Source organism: Pteropus alecto, unplaced genomic scaffold (genome assembly GCF_000325575.1).
Source record: "Pteropus alecto unplaced genomic scaffold, ASM32557v1 scaffold276, whole genome shotgun sequence".
Lineage (NCBI taxonomy): Eukaryota > Metazoa > Chordata > Mammalia > Chiroptera > Pteropodidae > Pteropus > Pteropus alecto.
The window spans coordinates 2,378,483-2,395,988 of NW_006438074.1; the positions used below are offsets into that span (position 1 = coordinate 2,378,483).

Here is a 17,506-nt window from a genome sequence, read left to right on the forward strand (position 1 = left end):
CTTGAGGATATTTACATTTATTCTCTGCTAGTAATCTTATCTTCAACATTGCTTCCCCCCCACCAAAAAAAATTACTATTCTGATCTTGGTGATATTCATATTCTTCGTTAAAGCAAAATGTTTTTTCTCTTTGGGGGAATGTTTTTTGGTTGGTCATTTGAGGAACTGGTTTTTGAGGGGGTTGAATGACTTTTCCAGAAGCCCCAATTTTTTAGCAATCGCGGTCAAAGCATCTAATTGATTCTGTTTCAAAAGCCTTTTTTGTTAACTCACTTATTCAATATGCTAAAGAAATTGTACAGCCAGATGAACTCAAAGTCAAATATAAAGCCAAAAAAGCTTAAGGAATATTTACTCTATTCCTGATAATGAGGACCTGGAACAGAGACCTGAATAATCCTTCTAAATTCTCTACCATTGGAGACAAGTCTCTGCCTTACACTACCAATTACAGTGCTTTGCACCTGCTCCTCTTTTTCTCTTTTTTCCCTCCTTTTTCTCATCCTTTCCCTATTTTTTGTTCCTTTATCATACGTTACCTCCTCAGAGGTCTTTAGCACCCACTTCAGATACTCCAGGGTCACAACGACCCACCATTAATCCTAGATCTCCCTGTACACAATTTCAAACAATCCCATTCATTAAAACAAAGGGAGACCATTGTAAAAGAAATACCAGAAGATTCATCTTGCAAAAGGACCAAAATTCTTCTAATACAGTAAATTGTTTCACTGGTGGAAATGTTCAACGAAAATAAAATTTGCAGAATTTGTTGAAGAATGGTTTAAAAGTTACTTCTTACTAATAATTTATTTTAATGTTTTGAAGAAAACCAAAAAGGATAAGGTACACATTATTTAAAAAAAAAAAAAAAATTCTCCTGAACAAAGAAGACAAGCAGTCCTTCTTGGAAAACTTTATGAAATACAACTTGTTTTACCAAGGCTATATTATTTTCAGTTACATATACAGTTCGTTTGTTATCTCTGAAATGCTTTTATTATGTTAAAAAATCTAATTAATTTGAAGAGTTAATTGGGTCACTGCAGCAGAATTTGATACTTTCCTGGTGTCTCAGTTAGTTCCTAACCAATGGAAGAAGGAAAACATGAATTATCATTTCAATCAATGGAGCTAATAAACCCAGAAGTAGAATGAGCTGAGAAAAACTATATTCTTCATTCAAAAATGCTCCCATGTGGGAGGAGGGATCCAGGAAATTCACCCTCTCCTTACCTGTTGTTAATTGCAAAATAAACATTTCAAAGAGTAAGGAGTTGCTGCAAGTTAGTTTTATGCAGAGCTCCTCTAAAAGGCGCTGGATCATCACTGCCCTGCGGCTAGTGTTCACATCACCTGGGAAATGAGTTGAGAGCATACAGCCTTCCTCTCCACAGCAGTCTCTGGATTTCCCTTTGAGGCTCTGCTCCTTTTCTCCCTCACACTCTCCTGTTGTAAACTTTGATATGAACTACAGCAAAGTATTATCTTCCTAGAGGTTGGTTACATAGGAAACTAGAGAAAAAGTACAGTCTTCATAAAACAACCCGAGTCTGCATTGAGTGACCTCCAGAAGACACCACAAACATGCTAATCAATAATGAGACAGACAGTCTTTCATCAGAAAATCGAAGCCCTCCGGGCAGGAATGACTTGAAGGAGCCCTCCATAAAGCATCGTGCTCCAACAGAAAGAGTTTGGCTCTGGGTCAGAGAAACCTGGCACATGGGCAAGTCACTTTACCCCTCTGAGCTTTCATCATCTATAGAAATGGTAATAAGTGTCTATAAGCATGGCTGACACAAGAATTACAAAAAATTAATATGAAAGATCCTATTTACAGTCAGAAATCCATAAATGGTAGCAATATTTCTATCTTTATTTATAACCCAAAAATGGTGCATTGCACAAATTTAGAGTTAATAAATAGTTGTGGAAATGAGGGAAGGAGAGAGAGAGAAGGGGAGAGGTGGGAAAGGAGGAGGAAAGAGAGAGGTGAAAAAGATTCAAGTTTTGCACTGAGAAGAGGTAGTTTCCTCTTTCTAATTAATAACGTCTCTGATTATAACATGTATTTATTGTGGAAGTTTTTTGAATATCGTGGACTAGGAATACCATGAACCAGCACCACAGATCCTGCAAATCAGAGTCCTCTCGTTACCACTGCAGCTTTGACGCCTGTTACAGCAATTACGTTCACCTTGCCTCTTACAGCTACACGCCATCACCTGGTCTGTCATTCCAGAACCCTCTCACTTCCGCTGACACCAGGGAGTCCAGTTTCAGGGCACTTTGTCCTGCCATCAGGCCCTGTCTCCAAAGGACAGCCCCTACCCTGGTTTTCCACGGTGCAGTGCCTTCCTTACGGCTTTATTGAAGAAGCGTCCACAGAACCCTCCAGGAGATCATAGCCAGCTGGCGCCTTCTCTGCTCTTATGTGATAAATCCATTCTAGAAGGTCCACATTTCTGAGCATTTTATCTTTAAATACTCTTACAGGACAGTTCTAGCGCCTTCTCTTCATTAACGTAAGCCACCGTTTTCCCTAAGCATTAAAGAGTCATCCAACAGCACACTGGGACTGGAGCTAGGTGCCCTTGTGAGGCTATTAAATCCTGAGTCATGGGAGAATGACCCCATGTGAATAAACTCTTATCCAGTCTCATACTCTGCCACCCAGTCCAACACCCTCAAGACCCATTTCCAAGCACATTCTTCTGATCCCTGTTTAAACTAGTAAAGCCATGAGGCAGCTTCAGTAGAGAATCTAATTCCTCCCACCACAGAGAAAGGCCTTCTCCAGCCAGGTCATCCTGAGACTTGACCCTAATGATCCAAGTAAACCCAGTGAGGGGTTGTGGGTAATGTTTGAGAAGGGCAAGTATTAGCTCTTAAAGCATCCTCCTCAAACGGGGCTTCTGCCTGGTCTCGAGGCGAGGGAGGCTGATCTTCTCCAGCAAGGAGGAGCAGCCCCTGTCTGCAAGAGAAGCTCAAGCTTCTCTATGAGGTCCTTGATTTAAGTCTAGGAGACTGCTAGGGTGGTGGATCCAGCCTTTTAAATAATTCAACTGTTCTCTCAATTAGGTCTGAAGCTTGATTTTCAGCACAGTCTGCCCTCTAGCTTCTCTGGTGGCTTTCACACCATGCCATGAGTGCTCTGATGGCACTAAACGACCAACTAATCCCATAGTCCTGCTATTACCATTGTTCCCACACCGCTCAACTGGAGTTGATATTGTATTAGCCAGAACGTGCCTTTCCATGTATGTCACATCCTGGTTCATCACAGCAGGGGAGTCTTTAATCATCGTGTTGCTACAGCACCTCATCGTTCTCACAGCCCACACCACTACTGTGGCATGCTGGCTAAGCTTCCCCAAAGATAGCAATGCTGGCTTTCATCCATTTGCCCATTAGATCTGCTCTCCACCCTTCTGCTAGCTGCTTCCCAGGAGGCCAGCGTTTACGGATTATATCAATGGGCTCCCTCACTCTCTTCCTTCCCGTTTGATTTGGCATGGAACGGACATGGGAGCCAAGTGCGGTTGGGGTATTTGCTTCCCTACCTCCCTCCCCACCAGGCCTCAGTTTGGTGATGGCTGCATCTTCCTATGAAAAGTGGCAGCTCCGGACAGGCCTCCCTCTCCTACGGTTCTGTTTGGGACCTGATAATCTGCTCTTCTTCTTATTCCTTCAGCCTAGGGTTGACCTTCGCTTCTCAGTGTTTCACGCCCATTGTTGGTTTCTCTAACTCTGCCCACACATTTATAAATCGTCTCTTCATTGAACTCTCCTACAACAGTGTATCATGTTTCCTGCCAGAAACCTTACTGATGCTGTGGTCTTTTCCCAAATTCTGGCAAGCCTTTACTGCCTCTGCCTTTCCCCCCAAAGTTTCCTTAAGAAGCAGCCCTTTCTCTCAAAAAATCCTGAGGGAAGTCCTTCGGAATGGGTTGAAAATATTTGAGTGGTACCCCCCAGCATTATTTCCAATCACCACCACTGTCCCAGTAGAGACCCCAGGCAGTCAACTACTTTTCATGTTAGAGTGACTTTCTACCAAAACAGATCTGCACTAAAGATTGGGGGGGATTTTGCTCATGTTCTTTGTCCCCAGACGTCTTCCTCAGCATTCCAGTCCTTGACCATCAACTCCAACTTTTGCTTTACTGTTTTCATGGGGACTCATAGATCCCTCACTCGAGGAGGACGCCTGGCTCCCAGCTGTGGTATGCCAGGGGCGGGAACACAGATGAAGCCACTTTGGGGACTCATGATGACCCAGCCATCTGTCTGTGTCCTTTACTCAACATGACATCCTAAATTAATGTGTAAGTAAAAATAATCTCGTAGTTCTTTTTAAGGGTGATTGTTAATGTTATTTCAAGAGTATTAAAGACTAAAAAGACTTTTTTGAAAGTTTTCATGAATTCAAAAGAGGACATGCTTTATTGGCACTAATAGGATTCTCCTGGCATATTGTGAAAAAGGAACAACATTAATTTCAACCCCCAAAATGTCAGATTTAAAGACACTTGTACAGCGTTAGAGTTTTTTTTTTAAGTCAGAGAGAATCAGCTGCTGTAAGGTTTTACAGAGGGCAAAAGCTAGGCAAGCACAGACTTTTCTTCTGAGACAGCAGTACAGTTTTACCCCTTACAAACATGTTAAATTTCTGAGTTTAAAAATTACAATTTAAATTTAAAATATGCTAAATGGGAAATAATATGTATGATTCATCATTTTGGGCATAACTTTGGGAGAGCATCACATGAGTCTAAAAACATGAGTTTAATTTTATAAGTTTTTAAGCATAAATGATAGCTCTAGTTACATACTTTTTCTGAGATTTTTGCTTAAAAGGGACTTTTTATTAAGGATCTTAAGGAAACTTAGAGAATTTTGCTTGGGGAAAGAATCACCCAAATCTAGACTCCTTTCAATTTGAGCAACCTCTACCTTTTCTTTTAATCCAAGCAGTCTCTATTCTTATGTAGGTAATTGCTCAGTTAAAAGGAGAAGGAAATATTTTCTCTAAGGGCACTTGCAGTTGGCTGGGAAGGGGGTGAGGACATGATGACTAAAGCATTGATTTTATTGATTTCTAGCCCTTTGGTTATAAATCTAGTTGGAGGCCAGTTAATAAAGAGGATATGATAATTAAAAGGCTTTCTAGCCCCATTTCCTAATTATGCCAATGTGTTTAAACCATTAGCAAAATGGTGATATACAAATTACAATTCTGAGCTTCAAGGTAAAGAAAAATTAATTTGCAGGTGTGTGAACCAGAGAAAGTATTTTAGCGAAGGCACAAATATCATTTTGCACTTTTAGCAGAAGTATGCTGCCTCTGGCGCTTGCGCCTGAGACAGGTCACCTTCTCCACAGGTGCAGACAAAATTAAATAGTCCTTGAATCCAGGGGGTAATAGCTGCTTGTGCTGCCCATGCCGGTGGGTCTGTGAAGCTATGCTCTGCAGGCCACGCCAGCTTCAGATGGTCTCACACTCGGTGGTGGCCGTGGAGCAGGCCCCGCAGTCACAGCGGACAGCCACGGGGTAGGTGTAGAAAGGGTCGACTCCTGGGGCACAGTTGGGCAGCTTGACCGTCACCTGTTTGGTCTCGTTGTAGGTACAGACTCGATGATGGGCTTCAATGTAGGGGGGTTCCAGAATGGGCTTCTGTCCCCACGGGTAGAAAATAGGGAACCCGTTAGAACATACCATTCTGCTTCATTTTTCTTGGTACCATTCATCACTATCAGAAATTAACTTGTTGTTCATTTATTGTTCACCTCTCTCCTCCCAGTAGAAAGCAGGAACCTTGATTTTGGTTGCTACCATATCCTGAGCTCTCAGAAGAGCCATGGCACACAGTAATTATTCAGTAAATAGTTAGCAATATAGTTAACTGGTCTCCTCTCTTCTCTTCTCCTGTTACCCTCTACAGTCTATTTAGAACACAGCAGCCCCAAGTGATTCCTTTAAAATATAAGCCAGATCCTATCTCTCCTCTGTTCAAGACCCCGGTGATTTCCTATCTCACTCAGCAGAGTAAAAGGCAAAGTCCTCAAAACCCTACATCGTCTTCCACACACCTTCACCTCTGATCTGTCTCCAACACCCCTGTCTTGCTGGCTTCCTCATTCTTTTCCAGCCACAACTGTCTCCTGATTTTCCTCAACCCCATCAGGGCCAGACCTCCCCAGGGCCCTTGCCCGTGCTATTCATGCTGTCAGAGTGCTCATCTCCCTTATGGTTCACTCCTTCACCAACCTTAGGTTTTTGTTCAAACATCACCCTCTCGGGGAAGCCTTTCCTGACCATGATATTTAAATTGCAACATCCTGCCTTCACGCCTTGCCACTTTTTCTCCCTCTTCTGCTTTCTTATTCTCCCTAGCAGTTGTCAGTACCATGTGACATACATTTTATTTATTCGTGTTGTGTTTTTCCTACTCTAGAGAGCCGGCTCCATTAGAACAGGGATTTTTGCTCATTTTACCCACTGCTGTGCCTCTACTACCTAAAGTAGTACCTGGCACCCAGGAGGTTCTCAGTCACTGTCAAATCGATAAAAGAAAACAGAGCAAGGCAGTTTTCCAAATACCCTGTAAATTCACTCCCTTCCTTCTTCACCTTTTATAAATCTTGAATTTAGAATTAATTTTGATAAACAGAGAATTTCGATCAGAAAATCAGCACAAAGAAATAGTTAAAATCTTAAACCCTATAGTCAGACTCTCGAGCTCGAGTCCCTGTTCTGCTACTTACTAGAGACCTTGGAAAAATCCACTAAACTTCTTGACACATCATTACCTCATCTGTAAAACAAAATATCAACCTCACAGCATCATGGTGGAGAAAAGGTTTGCTTCATGTCCTCTTACTGTCAATAATCTGGAATTTCAGGCAGAGTCTCCAGTTAAAATACAGACAACCGGTAATATTTGCATTTCAAATGAACAACAAAAAATTTTTAATGTAAGTATGTCCCAAATGTTGCACGAAACAGACATTAAAAAACTGGTCATTTATCTAACATCCAAATTTAATTGCCATCATAATTTTGCTGTGTTTTGTGTTTTTTTGCTAAATCTGGCAACCCTACCCAGGCCATGAGCAAAGGCTCTTTTCAGCAACAGTTCCACCTTCAAAGTAAATGCAGCTGCCTTGTCATCATGAACATCCTTATTTTCAGACATGCTCCCCAGTTAAGTTACCAGAAATAAGCAATTTATATCTCAGAAACTTTCAGATTGCTAGGAAAATAAGTCTCACTTCTTTTCTATAAGTAACCTCCCTTTCAAGGCGCAGTAGAGGCATAAACAAAAGCTGACTGACATTAAGGGAAATCTTGTTTTCTAATGGTCTTGGTGCTTCCATTTCTCCAGTGAGAACACTGTCCCTGACCTCCTGTGGGTAACCATGACCCAAATAAAGACATTCATCAATTTATAAGGATAAGAGAAGGTGGCTGAATTGAGGGAAGTGGTGGTTTCAGACTTGGGCCCAGAAATAACTCTGAATAGCCCAAAAATGAACTTTGAGCACCAGGAGGCATATGGGAAGCACCACCAGGCCAAGCCCTAAACACAAAAACACGCCAAAGTTCCACTGGCCCTTTTGATGTCAAGTCACAGCCATGGTATCCTTAGCAACGATTTTTCATTTGGTTATTCGGTCTCAAGCCCCTGAGTGATGCAAAAATAAAGCTAATTTTGTAGAGTAGTTTCCTTTAATTTGGAGATTTCATCACCGTACCCCAATTCCATTCACGGGGCCATAACTTAATTTAAGTGATAGCAGGTTGCTCTCTGAGTCCTTGAACAGAAGGATATTTTTCTGAATGGTAGTGTCCTCTCATGGTGCTCAAGGCCTTCTAAATTGACATCTACTAGGCTAGAGAACGTACATTGTAACTCCAGGTAGAGGTCGATCCAACATAATTCAGCAAGTATTTATTGACTGTACGTGACTTTGACAAGCGCTGTGAAAGGTGCAGGAAAATGAATCTCTGCCCTCAAAAAAACTTAAAATCTAGTGTTGTGTGGTAGGTGAGGAAGTAAGACAAAAGGTTGGCTAGAATGATGGGGTAACCAGGGAGTTAGAAAACCCTTGGAGATGGAGTCAGCTCTGGAGACAGACAAAAAAATAGAATAAATTTGATGATAGATGGAAACAAGAAGGGATACAAGAGAAAGACCGAAAGTGAAATTTCATGAAGGGTGTTTAACAAAACTTTTTAAAAGCCAGAATATGTATAGTCACTGGGAAAACAGGCTGATGTCATATTGCTAAAGACCTTGAAAGCTGCTTATTGAATTTGCAGTAGTAGGTAGTCATTAAAGGTTTTTGAGCCGGGTGACAAGATCAGAGCTGGTACTTCATCAGTAACCAACTCTGCAGTGGGAAGAGTCGACAGTCACTCTATGGTGTGATTTGACAGGGTGCTGAATGGCCCTTTCTTCCCATCTTTGGCAAACATCTCCTCATCTCAGCCTAATAGGATTCTAACTTGGTTTGAGATTTTTTATCCCCATTTTAAATGTAATGTGTCTTTAAAAGCTGAATTGAAACTAAAGGGACATAATAGATCTGTCAGTGATAATCCCTGAGGCCCCTTGTCATTTCCAGTGGAGGGGAGGGCAGGGCTGTGGAGGGGCTGAGGACCCACCCTCATCTGCTTCTCTGTTGGTAACCAACTGGCTTTATCACCACCGGTGGAGGAATACAGGGAAGAGTTTTGGTTATATCCTTTGAAGCAAGAATTTATTCCCAACTTTCCATTTCCCTCTACATGACTTTGCAGTCACTCACTCCTTGAATCTCCATGTCCTCCGTAAAATGGATAGAACAATAGCACATCCTAACCTTACAGAGATGATACCCAAATACACAGATACCATGCAAGTAAATTGTTAATTTTATCAATGCTTTGTTAAAGGGGCAAGATCACATTTCCTTCACATTTTTTGGAGCATGCCAAATAATTATCATTTTCAAAAATCCACAGAAAAGGGCAAATGCCCCAGCTCTTCCTCATTTCATTAAAATCGAACACTTGAGAATCAGGACAAATGTCTGGCCCTGAAGTCACTGACTCACCTCCCAGGTTTCACAGCGGCCCCAGCAGGCATCCGTGGTAATCCGAAGGCCCCTGCAACCAGGCTTCTTGGCCAAGAAAGTAAACTCTCTCACGGCACAGCCCACGAAGGTACGCAGGTTCCCACTGGAGGTGCTGAGAACACAGCAGCAGCCAGCCAGGAGGAGGAGGGCCATAGGGCCAAGGAAAAGGTATGCCAGCTTCATGCTGTTCCTCCAGAGAGGGAAAGGAAAGAGAATTTATTAACAGATCCAGCTGCCTGCTTCCCATGGGGCAGCCAACGATGTGTTGATTACTATCAAAGGGACCTTGTTCTTAGAATTTCAGAAGAAATGGGCCAAGAAATTGCAGATGTCCATAAACTCCAATGCAGGTACCCAAAGTTTCCTCTAACTAACTCCAGCATAGATTCCATGGACCCATTGTGCTCACTAGACACTCACTAGACACTTGGTGGGTGACATAATCCTAGGGAAACACTCAACCCTCCAAGGGCATCCTCAGGCTTTTCCTTATTGTGCCTCAACTGCTGGACTTGACCTGTGTGTAAAAGAAATTTGTTCCAATGGTATCTTCAAAATGAACATAAAACATGAGTCACACCAAAAGTAATGCATATCCTAACATAATACATAAGTACACAAAAATTATTTTTATTCAGATCCAGTATATTTGATGCTATGTTGCATGTTTTCTTAATATTATATTTTCAATGTCATGGAAGGGGAATCAAGGGGGGAGATAGATCAATAATAATTGTAGGCCCATATGTATTGTTACTAACCCAATCCTCCACAAAACATGGATATACACAAGATATTGTCAAACTTGGCATCTGACTTTGTGGCCTCTTACAAAAATGTGTCCTACTCACTACAAATTTTCTCTGCTCTATGCCTCCACTATAATAGATACCTAGTTGTGATTCAATGTAAATCTAAACGATGGAAAGCATCAGAGGTGTTTAAAACATAATCCTAATCTACTATCAAGTCTATTCTCTCTGGGTCTTGGTTCTTTCCTGTGCTTTTTAGGAAACAGAATCATTCTCTTCATGTAGGCCCACTAGACAGAACATACCTGGATGTTGAAGTGAGGATGGACATTGCATTTGTGGAATGCCCCCAATTCATTATCACTTACCACAGGCTGGAAAGTAATTTATTTCCAAATCTGATCTCCCGGCTCCTACTTCTAATCTGTCACCTTAGCAGGGCTCTTTGGACCTCCTCCCAAGAAGAATGAAGTTGCAAATATGGAAAAGCACTTACCTGATTTAATTGGAGCTAACTCTTCTCTTAGAGCTCACACTTGCACCCAAATTTTCAGAAATTCACAATGAATGGTGGAAGTTTGCTCTGGGTAAATGTCTCTGCCCTCTGTTACTGGGCTGCTTGACTGCTCAAATATATAGGAAAGGTCTTGTCAATCAAAACAAAAGAGAGGCAGATCCTTACAGGAACCACTAAACACATCAAAGACCTAAGATATAAAGCAGGTCTCTATTTTCCAAAACTGATTAACTTAAAGGGTGTTGTTTTGTTTCTTAACATCACCTACTGAAACAGAAAGTTACCTTGGTGGGTGACATAATCCTAGGGAAACAGTCACAGATAGTTCACCTAGCTCTCAGGAGAACAAATGCGTTGGGGCAAGATGGATTAAATTTTCCTTCATGGTAACCACAACTTTCCTTCGAAACAGGCATCAGCCACTAGTAACACATGGCAAACCCCTTAACTCACAACACATTTGATACATTGAAAAATAACAAAACAATAATTCTACCTGGAAAAAATATGGAATCACTAATTGAAAGGATGGAAATTACAGAAAGAAGAAACATTTTGAAAGTCTTAAAATTAGTCAAAGATTAGATAATATTAATAACACTCTAAAATGAATCATATAGGAAAAAAATACCAAGATGTTCAAAGTGATTATCTTCCAGCCTGGAAATTAAAAATAACTTTTCATGTCTTCTATGTATTTTTCACATTTTCTACATTGAGCAGGCTTTTATAAGAGAAAGTCAGTTAATATTGATACTTTAAAAATTAAAAACCAGTAAGTATACATTTGTGCTGCATGTAATGGTATTCAATGCTCTTCTAATGGAAATGTTTCATTAAATTTCTGGTTCTTAAAAGTCTAAAGTATAAAATATTATTCTTTATGAGTATGGGATACAGTTTACTTTCCAATCTGAAATAACAGCATACAAACAGTTTAAAAATCTCATGTTCATGGCATTATTCTGAGTGCTCTGAAAATTAAATGAAACAGATATCATCCTTGCCCTTAGTTTACATAACACAGCAAATAATTACGTAGCCAGACACATTTAAGATACATATTAAATAGAATTATGATATGAAATAAAGATGTTAAAACATTTCCATTTTCTGCAAAAAAAAAAAAAAGTGTTAAATAAACAAGCTACTCATTAAGGGTTTGATTTTTTTCAAAACATATAACAACCCTCAGTGAATCCATCACTATACCATCAATATACAAATTTCTAGAGTCACGTTTTTCACAGAAAATTGAACTAGACTTGGAATAAAGGACTTTCTTCAACCCTCTGGCCTGTGACTAGCATAACCAGAACTGGGGTACCATGGGGACAGATTGCTTACCCGGTGTGATCTTTCGAACTTACTGGGTCTAGGGCTAGCCAATCATCTGTGAGCTGCCATCTGAGCTGTGTCAGTGAAGAAGACTAGTTAACCCTTTTAGATTCGACCTGAAACACACACTTGTGTCTGCAATGTCATAAGGTAAAGAAAAACAAGAAAGAGATGCCAAGAGTATCTTTCTTTCACAATCCCTAACTTCCTTATAATGCAGAGCATCAGCATTAACCTCAGAATAATGACAATTTATAGTCACTGTGCACCTACTGTGTACCAGGTTTCATGAAATCTGCTATGCTCTTATGTATGTTATCTCTAAATTTTACAACAATTCTGTAAATCCATGATTATTTTCTCCTTTTTCCATTGGGAGAAATGGAAGCACAGTTATTTTATAATCCACCTGCCTCCAAAGCCTTTAACTATGCTGGGGATAGCAAATAGGTTTGTTTTATCTCTGCAACCAACTGCAGCCAATTGGAAGGTGCTGCCTGGAACAGTTATGAAGGCCTCTGAATCCATTCCCAGTGCAGAGGGCAGTGGCCCATCTGCTTCACTGTGGGTATATAAAAAGGGGAATGGTATATGGATGCCACTTTTGTACAATCTTTCCATTATGCCATGCCATTTGCCCCTCTATAGGCAGAGTGACAGGTTGCTGCGTGATTTCAAAGGCTACTTAAGGCCCTGATACCTACAGAATATCTCAGCACCATAGTTCGTGTATTTGCCAATTTCCCTTCCATCTCCAGTGACATTCCTACCATTAAGTCATTCTCTTGAGGTAACAGGCAAAAATGTAGGCAATGTCTCCAAGCACAGGCCTTAGAGAATCTTTTCTCATCTTGTTTCACTATCACCTTCAGATGGATTCACCGTCAGCTTGAAGGATGAGTCACAAGATACAGGTTTTCTAGGGGTAATGAGAGGGGAGAGGTGAGCAATCATCTTGAGGTCTGGGGGAGCATGACAACGGAGGTGGAGCTGAGTGTCAGTGCCTTGAAGAGGTGACTGAACAAAGGTAGCCTGGTTGAGGGATGGCAGCCCCAGACGAGGAGGACCTGGGAGTCCACACTGTATGCAGGATATAAACACATTACCAGAGCCCAGAAATTTCCTTTCCTGACTTGGCCATGCTGACTCTCAGTGGCATAACTTCCCTGTGAATGCCTCGGGCAAGTCACTTCTTTCAGCCTCAGTTCCCTCGTCTATAATATGATGGGGTTGGACCCTATGACTCATAAGTTCCTTCCTAGCACCAGAATTTAAAGGTTTGCTATTTTATGAATAAAACAAGCTAAAGGCAAGTCAGATAGAGAATCTGAAGGTTCATATTCCAATAAAGTCATCTAGATTCATGCCCAAATCTTGACTCTGACACTTGTCAACTTGTGGTTCTGGACAAGTCTCATAGCTCCCTGAATCTCAGCCTCCTGTCAAACTGAAAATGCCTCCTTCACAGGGTTTGCATGAGGATTTTACAAAATAATGTCTATAAATTGCTTATCTCAGTACTTGATACATGATAAGTAGGTAATAAATATTTTTCTTTCCAATCATCATTGTATATACACCTAAGAATTTAAAAGCTGCCAATAAAAAGTGCCATGCCATTAATTATTAGGCATATACTAATTTCAAAGCTATTAAATGTGGTGAGGGGGGTGGAATGTGAGTCTGTGAAGAGAGGAAGCTGGGGGCTATGAGACCTTACCAGCATTCTGAAACCAGGAGACATGGGTGGGCACCCATCGTGCTTCCCCAGCCAGCCTATGGCACTTGGATCTCACACTGAAATTAACAACACATTTTGCAATAGGAAAAAATGCCCGAAGTGTCCTATATAATTTTTAAGTTCTGAATCTCATACTTTGGGGGTACAAGCTTTACCACAGTTTCAAAATTCAATATGTTAATATATCTGCATGAATACTTCCAAAAATTTCAGTTCTGAGCAAGAATGGAGTCAAACTGACTGGGCCAACAACCAACGTATACTGAGTCTTCCCTCTCTGTTCCACAGGTACCAAGGATCCAGAGGCCTAAGCAGTTTGCTTCATCACTTACAATGATCTCCTGAGAGCTGAGAAAAGACACACATGCTCCCCATATGTTTTTCCCTTGTCCTCTCAGAATACACAATGCTCTGTCCAAGGTCAAATTAATTAGCATTATGTCCCCTGTGGATGAATAAAAAAGCCACAAATAAAGCTATGTGTTTCAAGGAAGTAGAAGAAATAATGATTCTCTGCAAACAGATACCAGAAAGGTCAGCCTTGGGTTGCTGCTTTTACTATCCCATATTTATAGGGGGCAAAAATTCTGGGATTATGAATGAAGTGAACAGTGAAGTCTTAGAAGAAATTAATTTTATTGGAAAGTCATTTCTTCCTTTCAAAACACTGGGTATTTGTGGGACGGCTCCTCATTTTATTGACTTAAAGAGATAACATTTGCCTTAGATGATAGTATAGTTGCTATGGTAACTTTTTTAACGAGACTAAAAATAATGAAGCCTGTGTCTGATTTACTAGGACAAGTCAAGCCTTTCTCCACGACTGTCTGAAAGAAATATCTGTCAATTGTCACAGATTTATTTCAGATTAAAGGGCACATGGTTTAGACGCTGAAGTGGAATGTTTTTATTTCCGCCTGACTCTTCCACTTTTGAATGTCATAGCTTTGCAGGGCATGGCAGACACATGCCTAACAGAGAGGAACAGAAAAGAGCTTAATGAATCACAAAGAAGTATTCTTTATTTCAAGTGCATCCCGTATTCTCATTGGCATGAGTCCACAAAGCTGCTGGGTCCCCACTCTTTCATTTGTAATTCCCCAGGCAGCAGCACAGACAAGGCCAAGTCGTTGTTAGCTAAGCTACAAAGCAACAGCACCTCATTTGTTAGCTATTGGCTTTGTTCCAGAAAAAGATTCCTAGGATTATGGCCCCCGAATGCGTGTGTGTGTCTGTGTGTGCCCGCACTTGTGCTTGAGTGAAGGAACAAGGTGATGAGAAGGTGGGGAGGAGAAGCAGAGAGCTGTTCTACTCTCCAGAGTATTCATCACATAATTTAACACATATTTATTAAGCAACTGCTGTGTGCCAGGCACTGTCTAGCACTGGAGTCACTGGGTTCATTTAAAAAAAAAAGATAATGGTGGGAGGTGTGGGGGTAGAATAGCTAACAAAAGATGGTAATGATAGATTTCTTTCCTCCTTCCCTTTATTTTCTTTATCTCTTCTTCATTCTATCCATATTTTATTGAGTGTTACCATATGTCAGATACATACGAAGTACACGTGATGCAAATATAAATAGAGCTACCAGCCCTTGAAGGATCAATAGTCTAGTGAGAAAGATAAATAAACCAACATGCATATAACCCAGAAATTGCAGTCTTGGGATATATCCCAGAGCAATGGAAATTTATGTTCACACAAAAACCTGTACTCAAATGTTCATAGCAGCCTAATTCATTATAGCCTCAAACCGGAAGCAACTCACATGTCCTGCAACCGGGGAATGGTTTGACAAACTGTGGTACAATTCACAACATGGAATACTACTCAGCAGTAAAAAAGAAATAAACACACACCAACTGGGATAATCTCCAGAGGATCATACTGAGGGGAAAAAGCCAATAACAAACAGTTATGTTCTATAACTTTCCATTTATTATTCTATTTATATAACATTCTTGAAGTGACAAAACTATAGAAATGTATAACAGATTAGTGGTTGCCAGGGGTTAAGGAGAAATGGGCAAAGAAAGGAAGTGGGTATGGTTATAAAGTGGCAGCGTGAAGGACTTTTGCGATGATACAAATATTCTGACTCTTGACTATAGCAGTAGATAAATGAACAAAACATATAATAAAACTACACAGGACTAAATATACACACACACGAATATTAGTAAAACTGGGTAAATATAAACAAGATGGGTGATTATATCAACCTCAGTGTTCTGGTTGTGATATTGTGCTATAGTTTTAAGTATAAAAAAACATGGAGAGAAACTGGATAAAAGGTATCTGGATGTCTCTGTCTTATATCTTACAACTGCCTACAAATCTACAGTTGTCTCAAATAAAAAGTTTCTTTAAAAAATAAATCCACATTTTATTTAGGGGGTAGACAAAATGGGTGAAGGTGGTCAAAAGGTACAGACTTCTAGCTACGAGACAAGTCCTGGGGATGTAACTTATAGCACAGTGACCACAGTTAATAACACTATGTTGTATATTTGAAAATTGCTAAGAGAGTAGATCTCAGCAAGAAGAAAAAAAAGTGTAACTATGTGTGGTGATGGTTGGTAACTAAACATAATTTGGTAATCGTTTTGCAATATGTACATATATCAAATCATTATTTTGTACACCTAAAACTAATACAGTATGTCGATTTTATCTCAATTTTTTCAATGATAAAAAATAATTCTTCCATATTAAGAATAAGATAAAGTTTATTTTTAAACATTACTGTTAAGAAACTGAATTAAAACAACTAGAAGCTTAAAAAATAAATAAACAACATTAAATGGCATAGGATGCTATGAGAGCCTAGACTATGGGGTGCTGTCGGGAGAGAATTCTTAGAGAAATGATTCCAGTGAGTTAGGAGAGAATTCATTCTGGGCAGAAGAAACCACACACACTGACTTCTCCATTGGTATTTGGAGAAGAATCTTTGTCTTATTCACCCCTATTTCCCCAATGACTAGAATACTGCCTGGCTCACAGTTAATTACAAGGAACTGTTTGTTGAATGAATAACTAAAGACATGGAAGAGGGTGAGGTGAGTTTGGGAAGCTACAAGGAGTCTTCATGGTTGAGCACAGAGTGTGTTCAGGAAGAGATAGTAAAGAGATAGATTAGAGCAAAGACACCAGCTGGGGAGGTGGCTGAGGTGATACAGGTGAGTACTTTGCTTACAACCTCCAGGTGAGTAATTTGCTTACAACCTCAGACGTTGGAAATCCTTCAGGATAAGTTCTATGTCCAATATAGAGATGTCTGGTAAAAATGGAATTCAAGCCATATACACGATATTAAATTTTCCAGTAGCCACACTAAGAAAGTAAAAGGAAACAGATGAGGTTAATTTTAATAATAATTCCCAGTGTGCTAGAAATAAAATATTCTATTTAACCCAGTATTATCCAAAATGTGTATATTTAAACATGTAATCATTTTAAAATATTGTTAATAAAATATTTTATATTCTTTTTACATTTTTTCTTATATTAAGTCTTTGGAATCTGATCTATTTTGATAGCATATGTAATTGACAACACAATCTCAATTCAAACCAACCACATTTCAAGTGCTCAAGAGCCACAAGTCTTGGCTACCATATTGTACAGTGCAGGTCTAATATGTAGATGGTGCTACCCAGTAGCAAGGAGTAATTACTTGAACTCCTTCTAGCCCTTTTTCATGTGGTATGCCTATTAATTCTCACAACAATATTCTATGAAGTACTTACTACCCTTTATGATGATGAAACAGAGATCCAAGAAGTTGATTGACTAACCAGTGATAGAGCTAGGATTCAAATTCAGCTCAGACTGATTTTTACTGAATCCAGCTGTTAGCCAGTTGTTATGTGCTTGCAGTGAGAAGCCATGGCCTACAGTGAGGGAATCATTGGGTCAGCCTGATAGAAATCCCTAAGCCCTCGCCAGCCGAGCCCGTGTTGGCCGATGCATGGGGAATTTCAAAGCTTAAAGCAGCTAAGAGTCCATAAGAGAGATTTTTTTTT

At 40.1% G+C, this 17,506-nt stretch overlaps 1 protein-coding gene and 1 long non-coding RNA gene across 2 annotated transcripts; one reads left to right on the forward strand and one right to left on the reverse strand.

Annotated features, from left to right (window-relative positions):
- The first annotated feature begins 1,849 nt into the window (after positions 1-1,849).
- Positions 1,850-14,371, forward strand: LOC112482409. The gene is made up of 2 exons (XR_003047297.1): positions 1,850-4,332; positions 13,764-14,371. It is a non-coding gene; the product is annotated as an uncharacterized LOC112482409 (long non-coding RNA).
- On the reverse strand, positions 5,493-9,310 carry GPHB5 (glycoprotein hormone beta 5). The gene is made up of 2 exons (XM_006915109.1): positions 9,107-9,310; positions 5,493-5,681 (listed from the first exon to the last, which is right to left on the reverse strand). The coding sequence occupies exons 1-2, from the start codon at positions 9,308-9,310 to the stop codon at positions 5,493-5,495; spliced, it is 393 nt and encodes a 130-aa protein (XP_006915171.1).
- Positions 14,372-17,506: the final 3,135 nt, after the last annotated feature.

Bases quoted from the DNA above. Each gene is read 5' to 3' on its own strand.
- GPHB5 (XM_006915109.1), bottom strand. From the start codon at position 9,310: ATGAAGCTGGCATACCTTTTCCTTGGCCCTATGGCCCTCCTCCTCCTG. The intron at 5,682-9,106 runs GTGAGTCAGTGA...CCGTGGGGACAG, and splicing joins GCCGCTGTGAAACCTGGGAG to AAGCCCATTCTGGAACCCCC.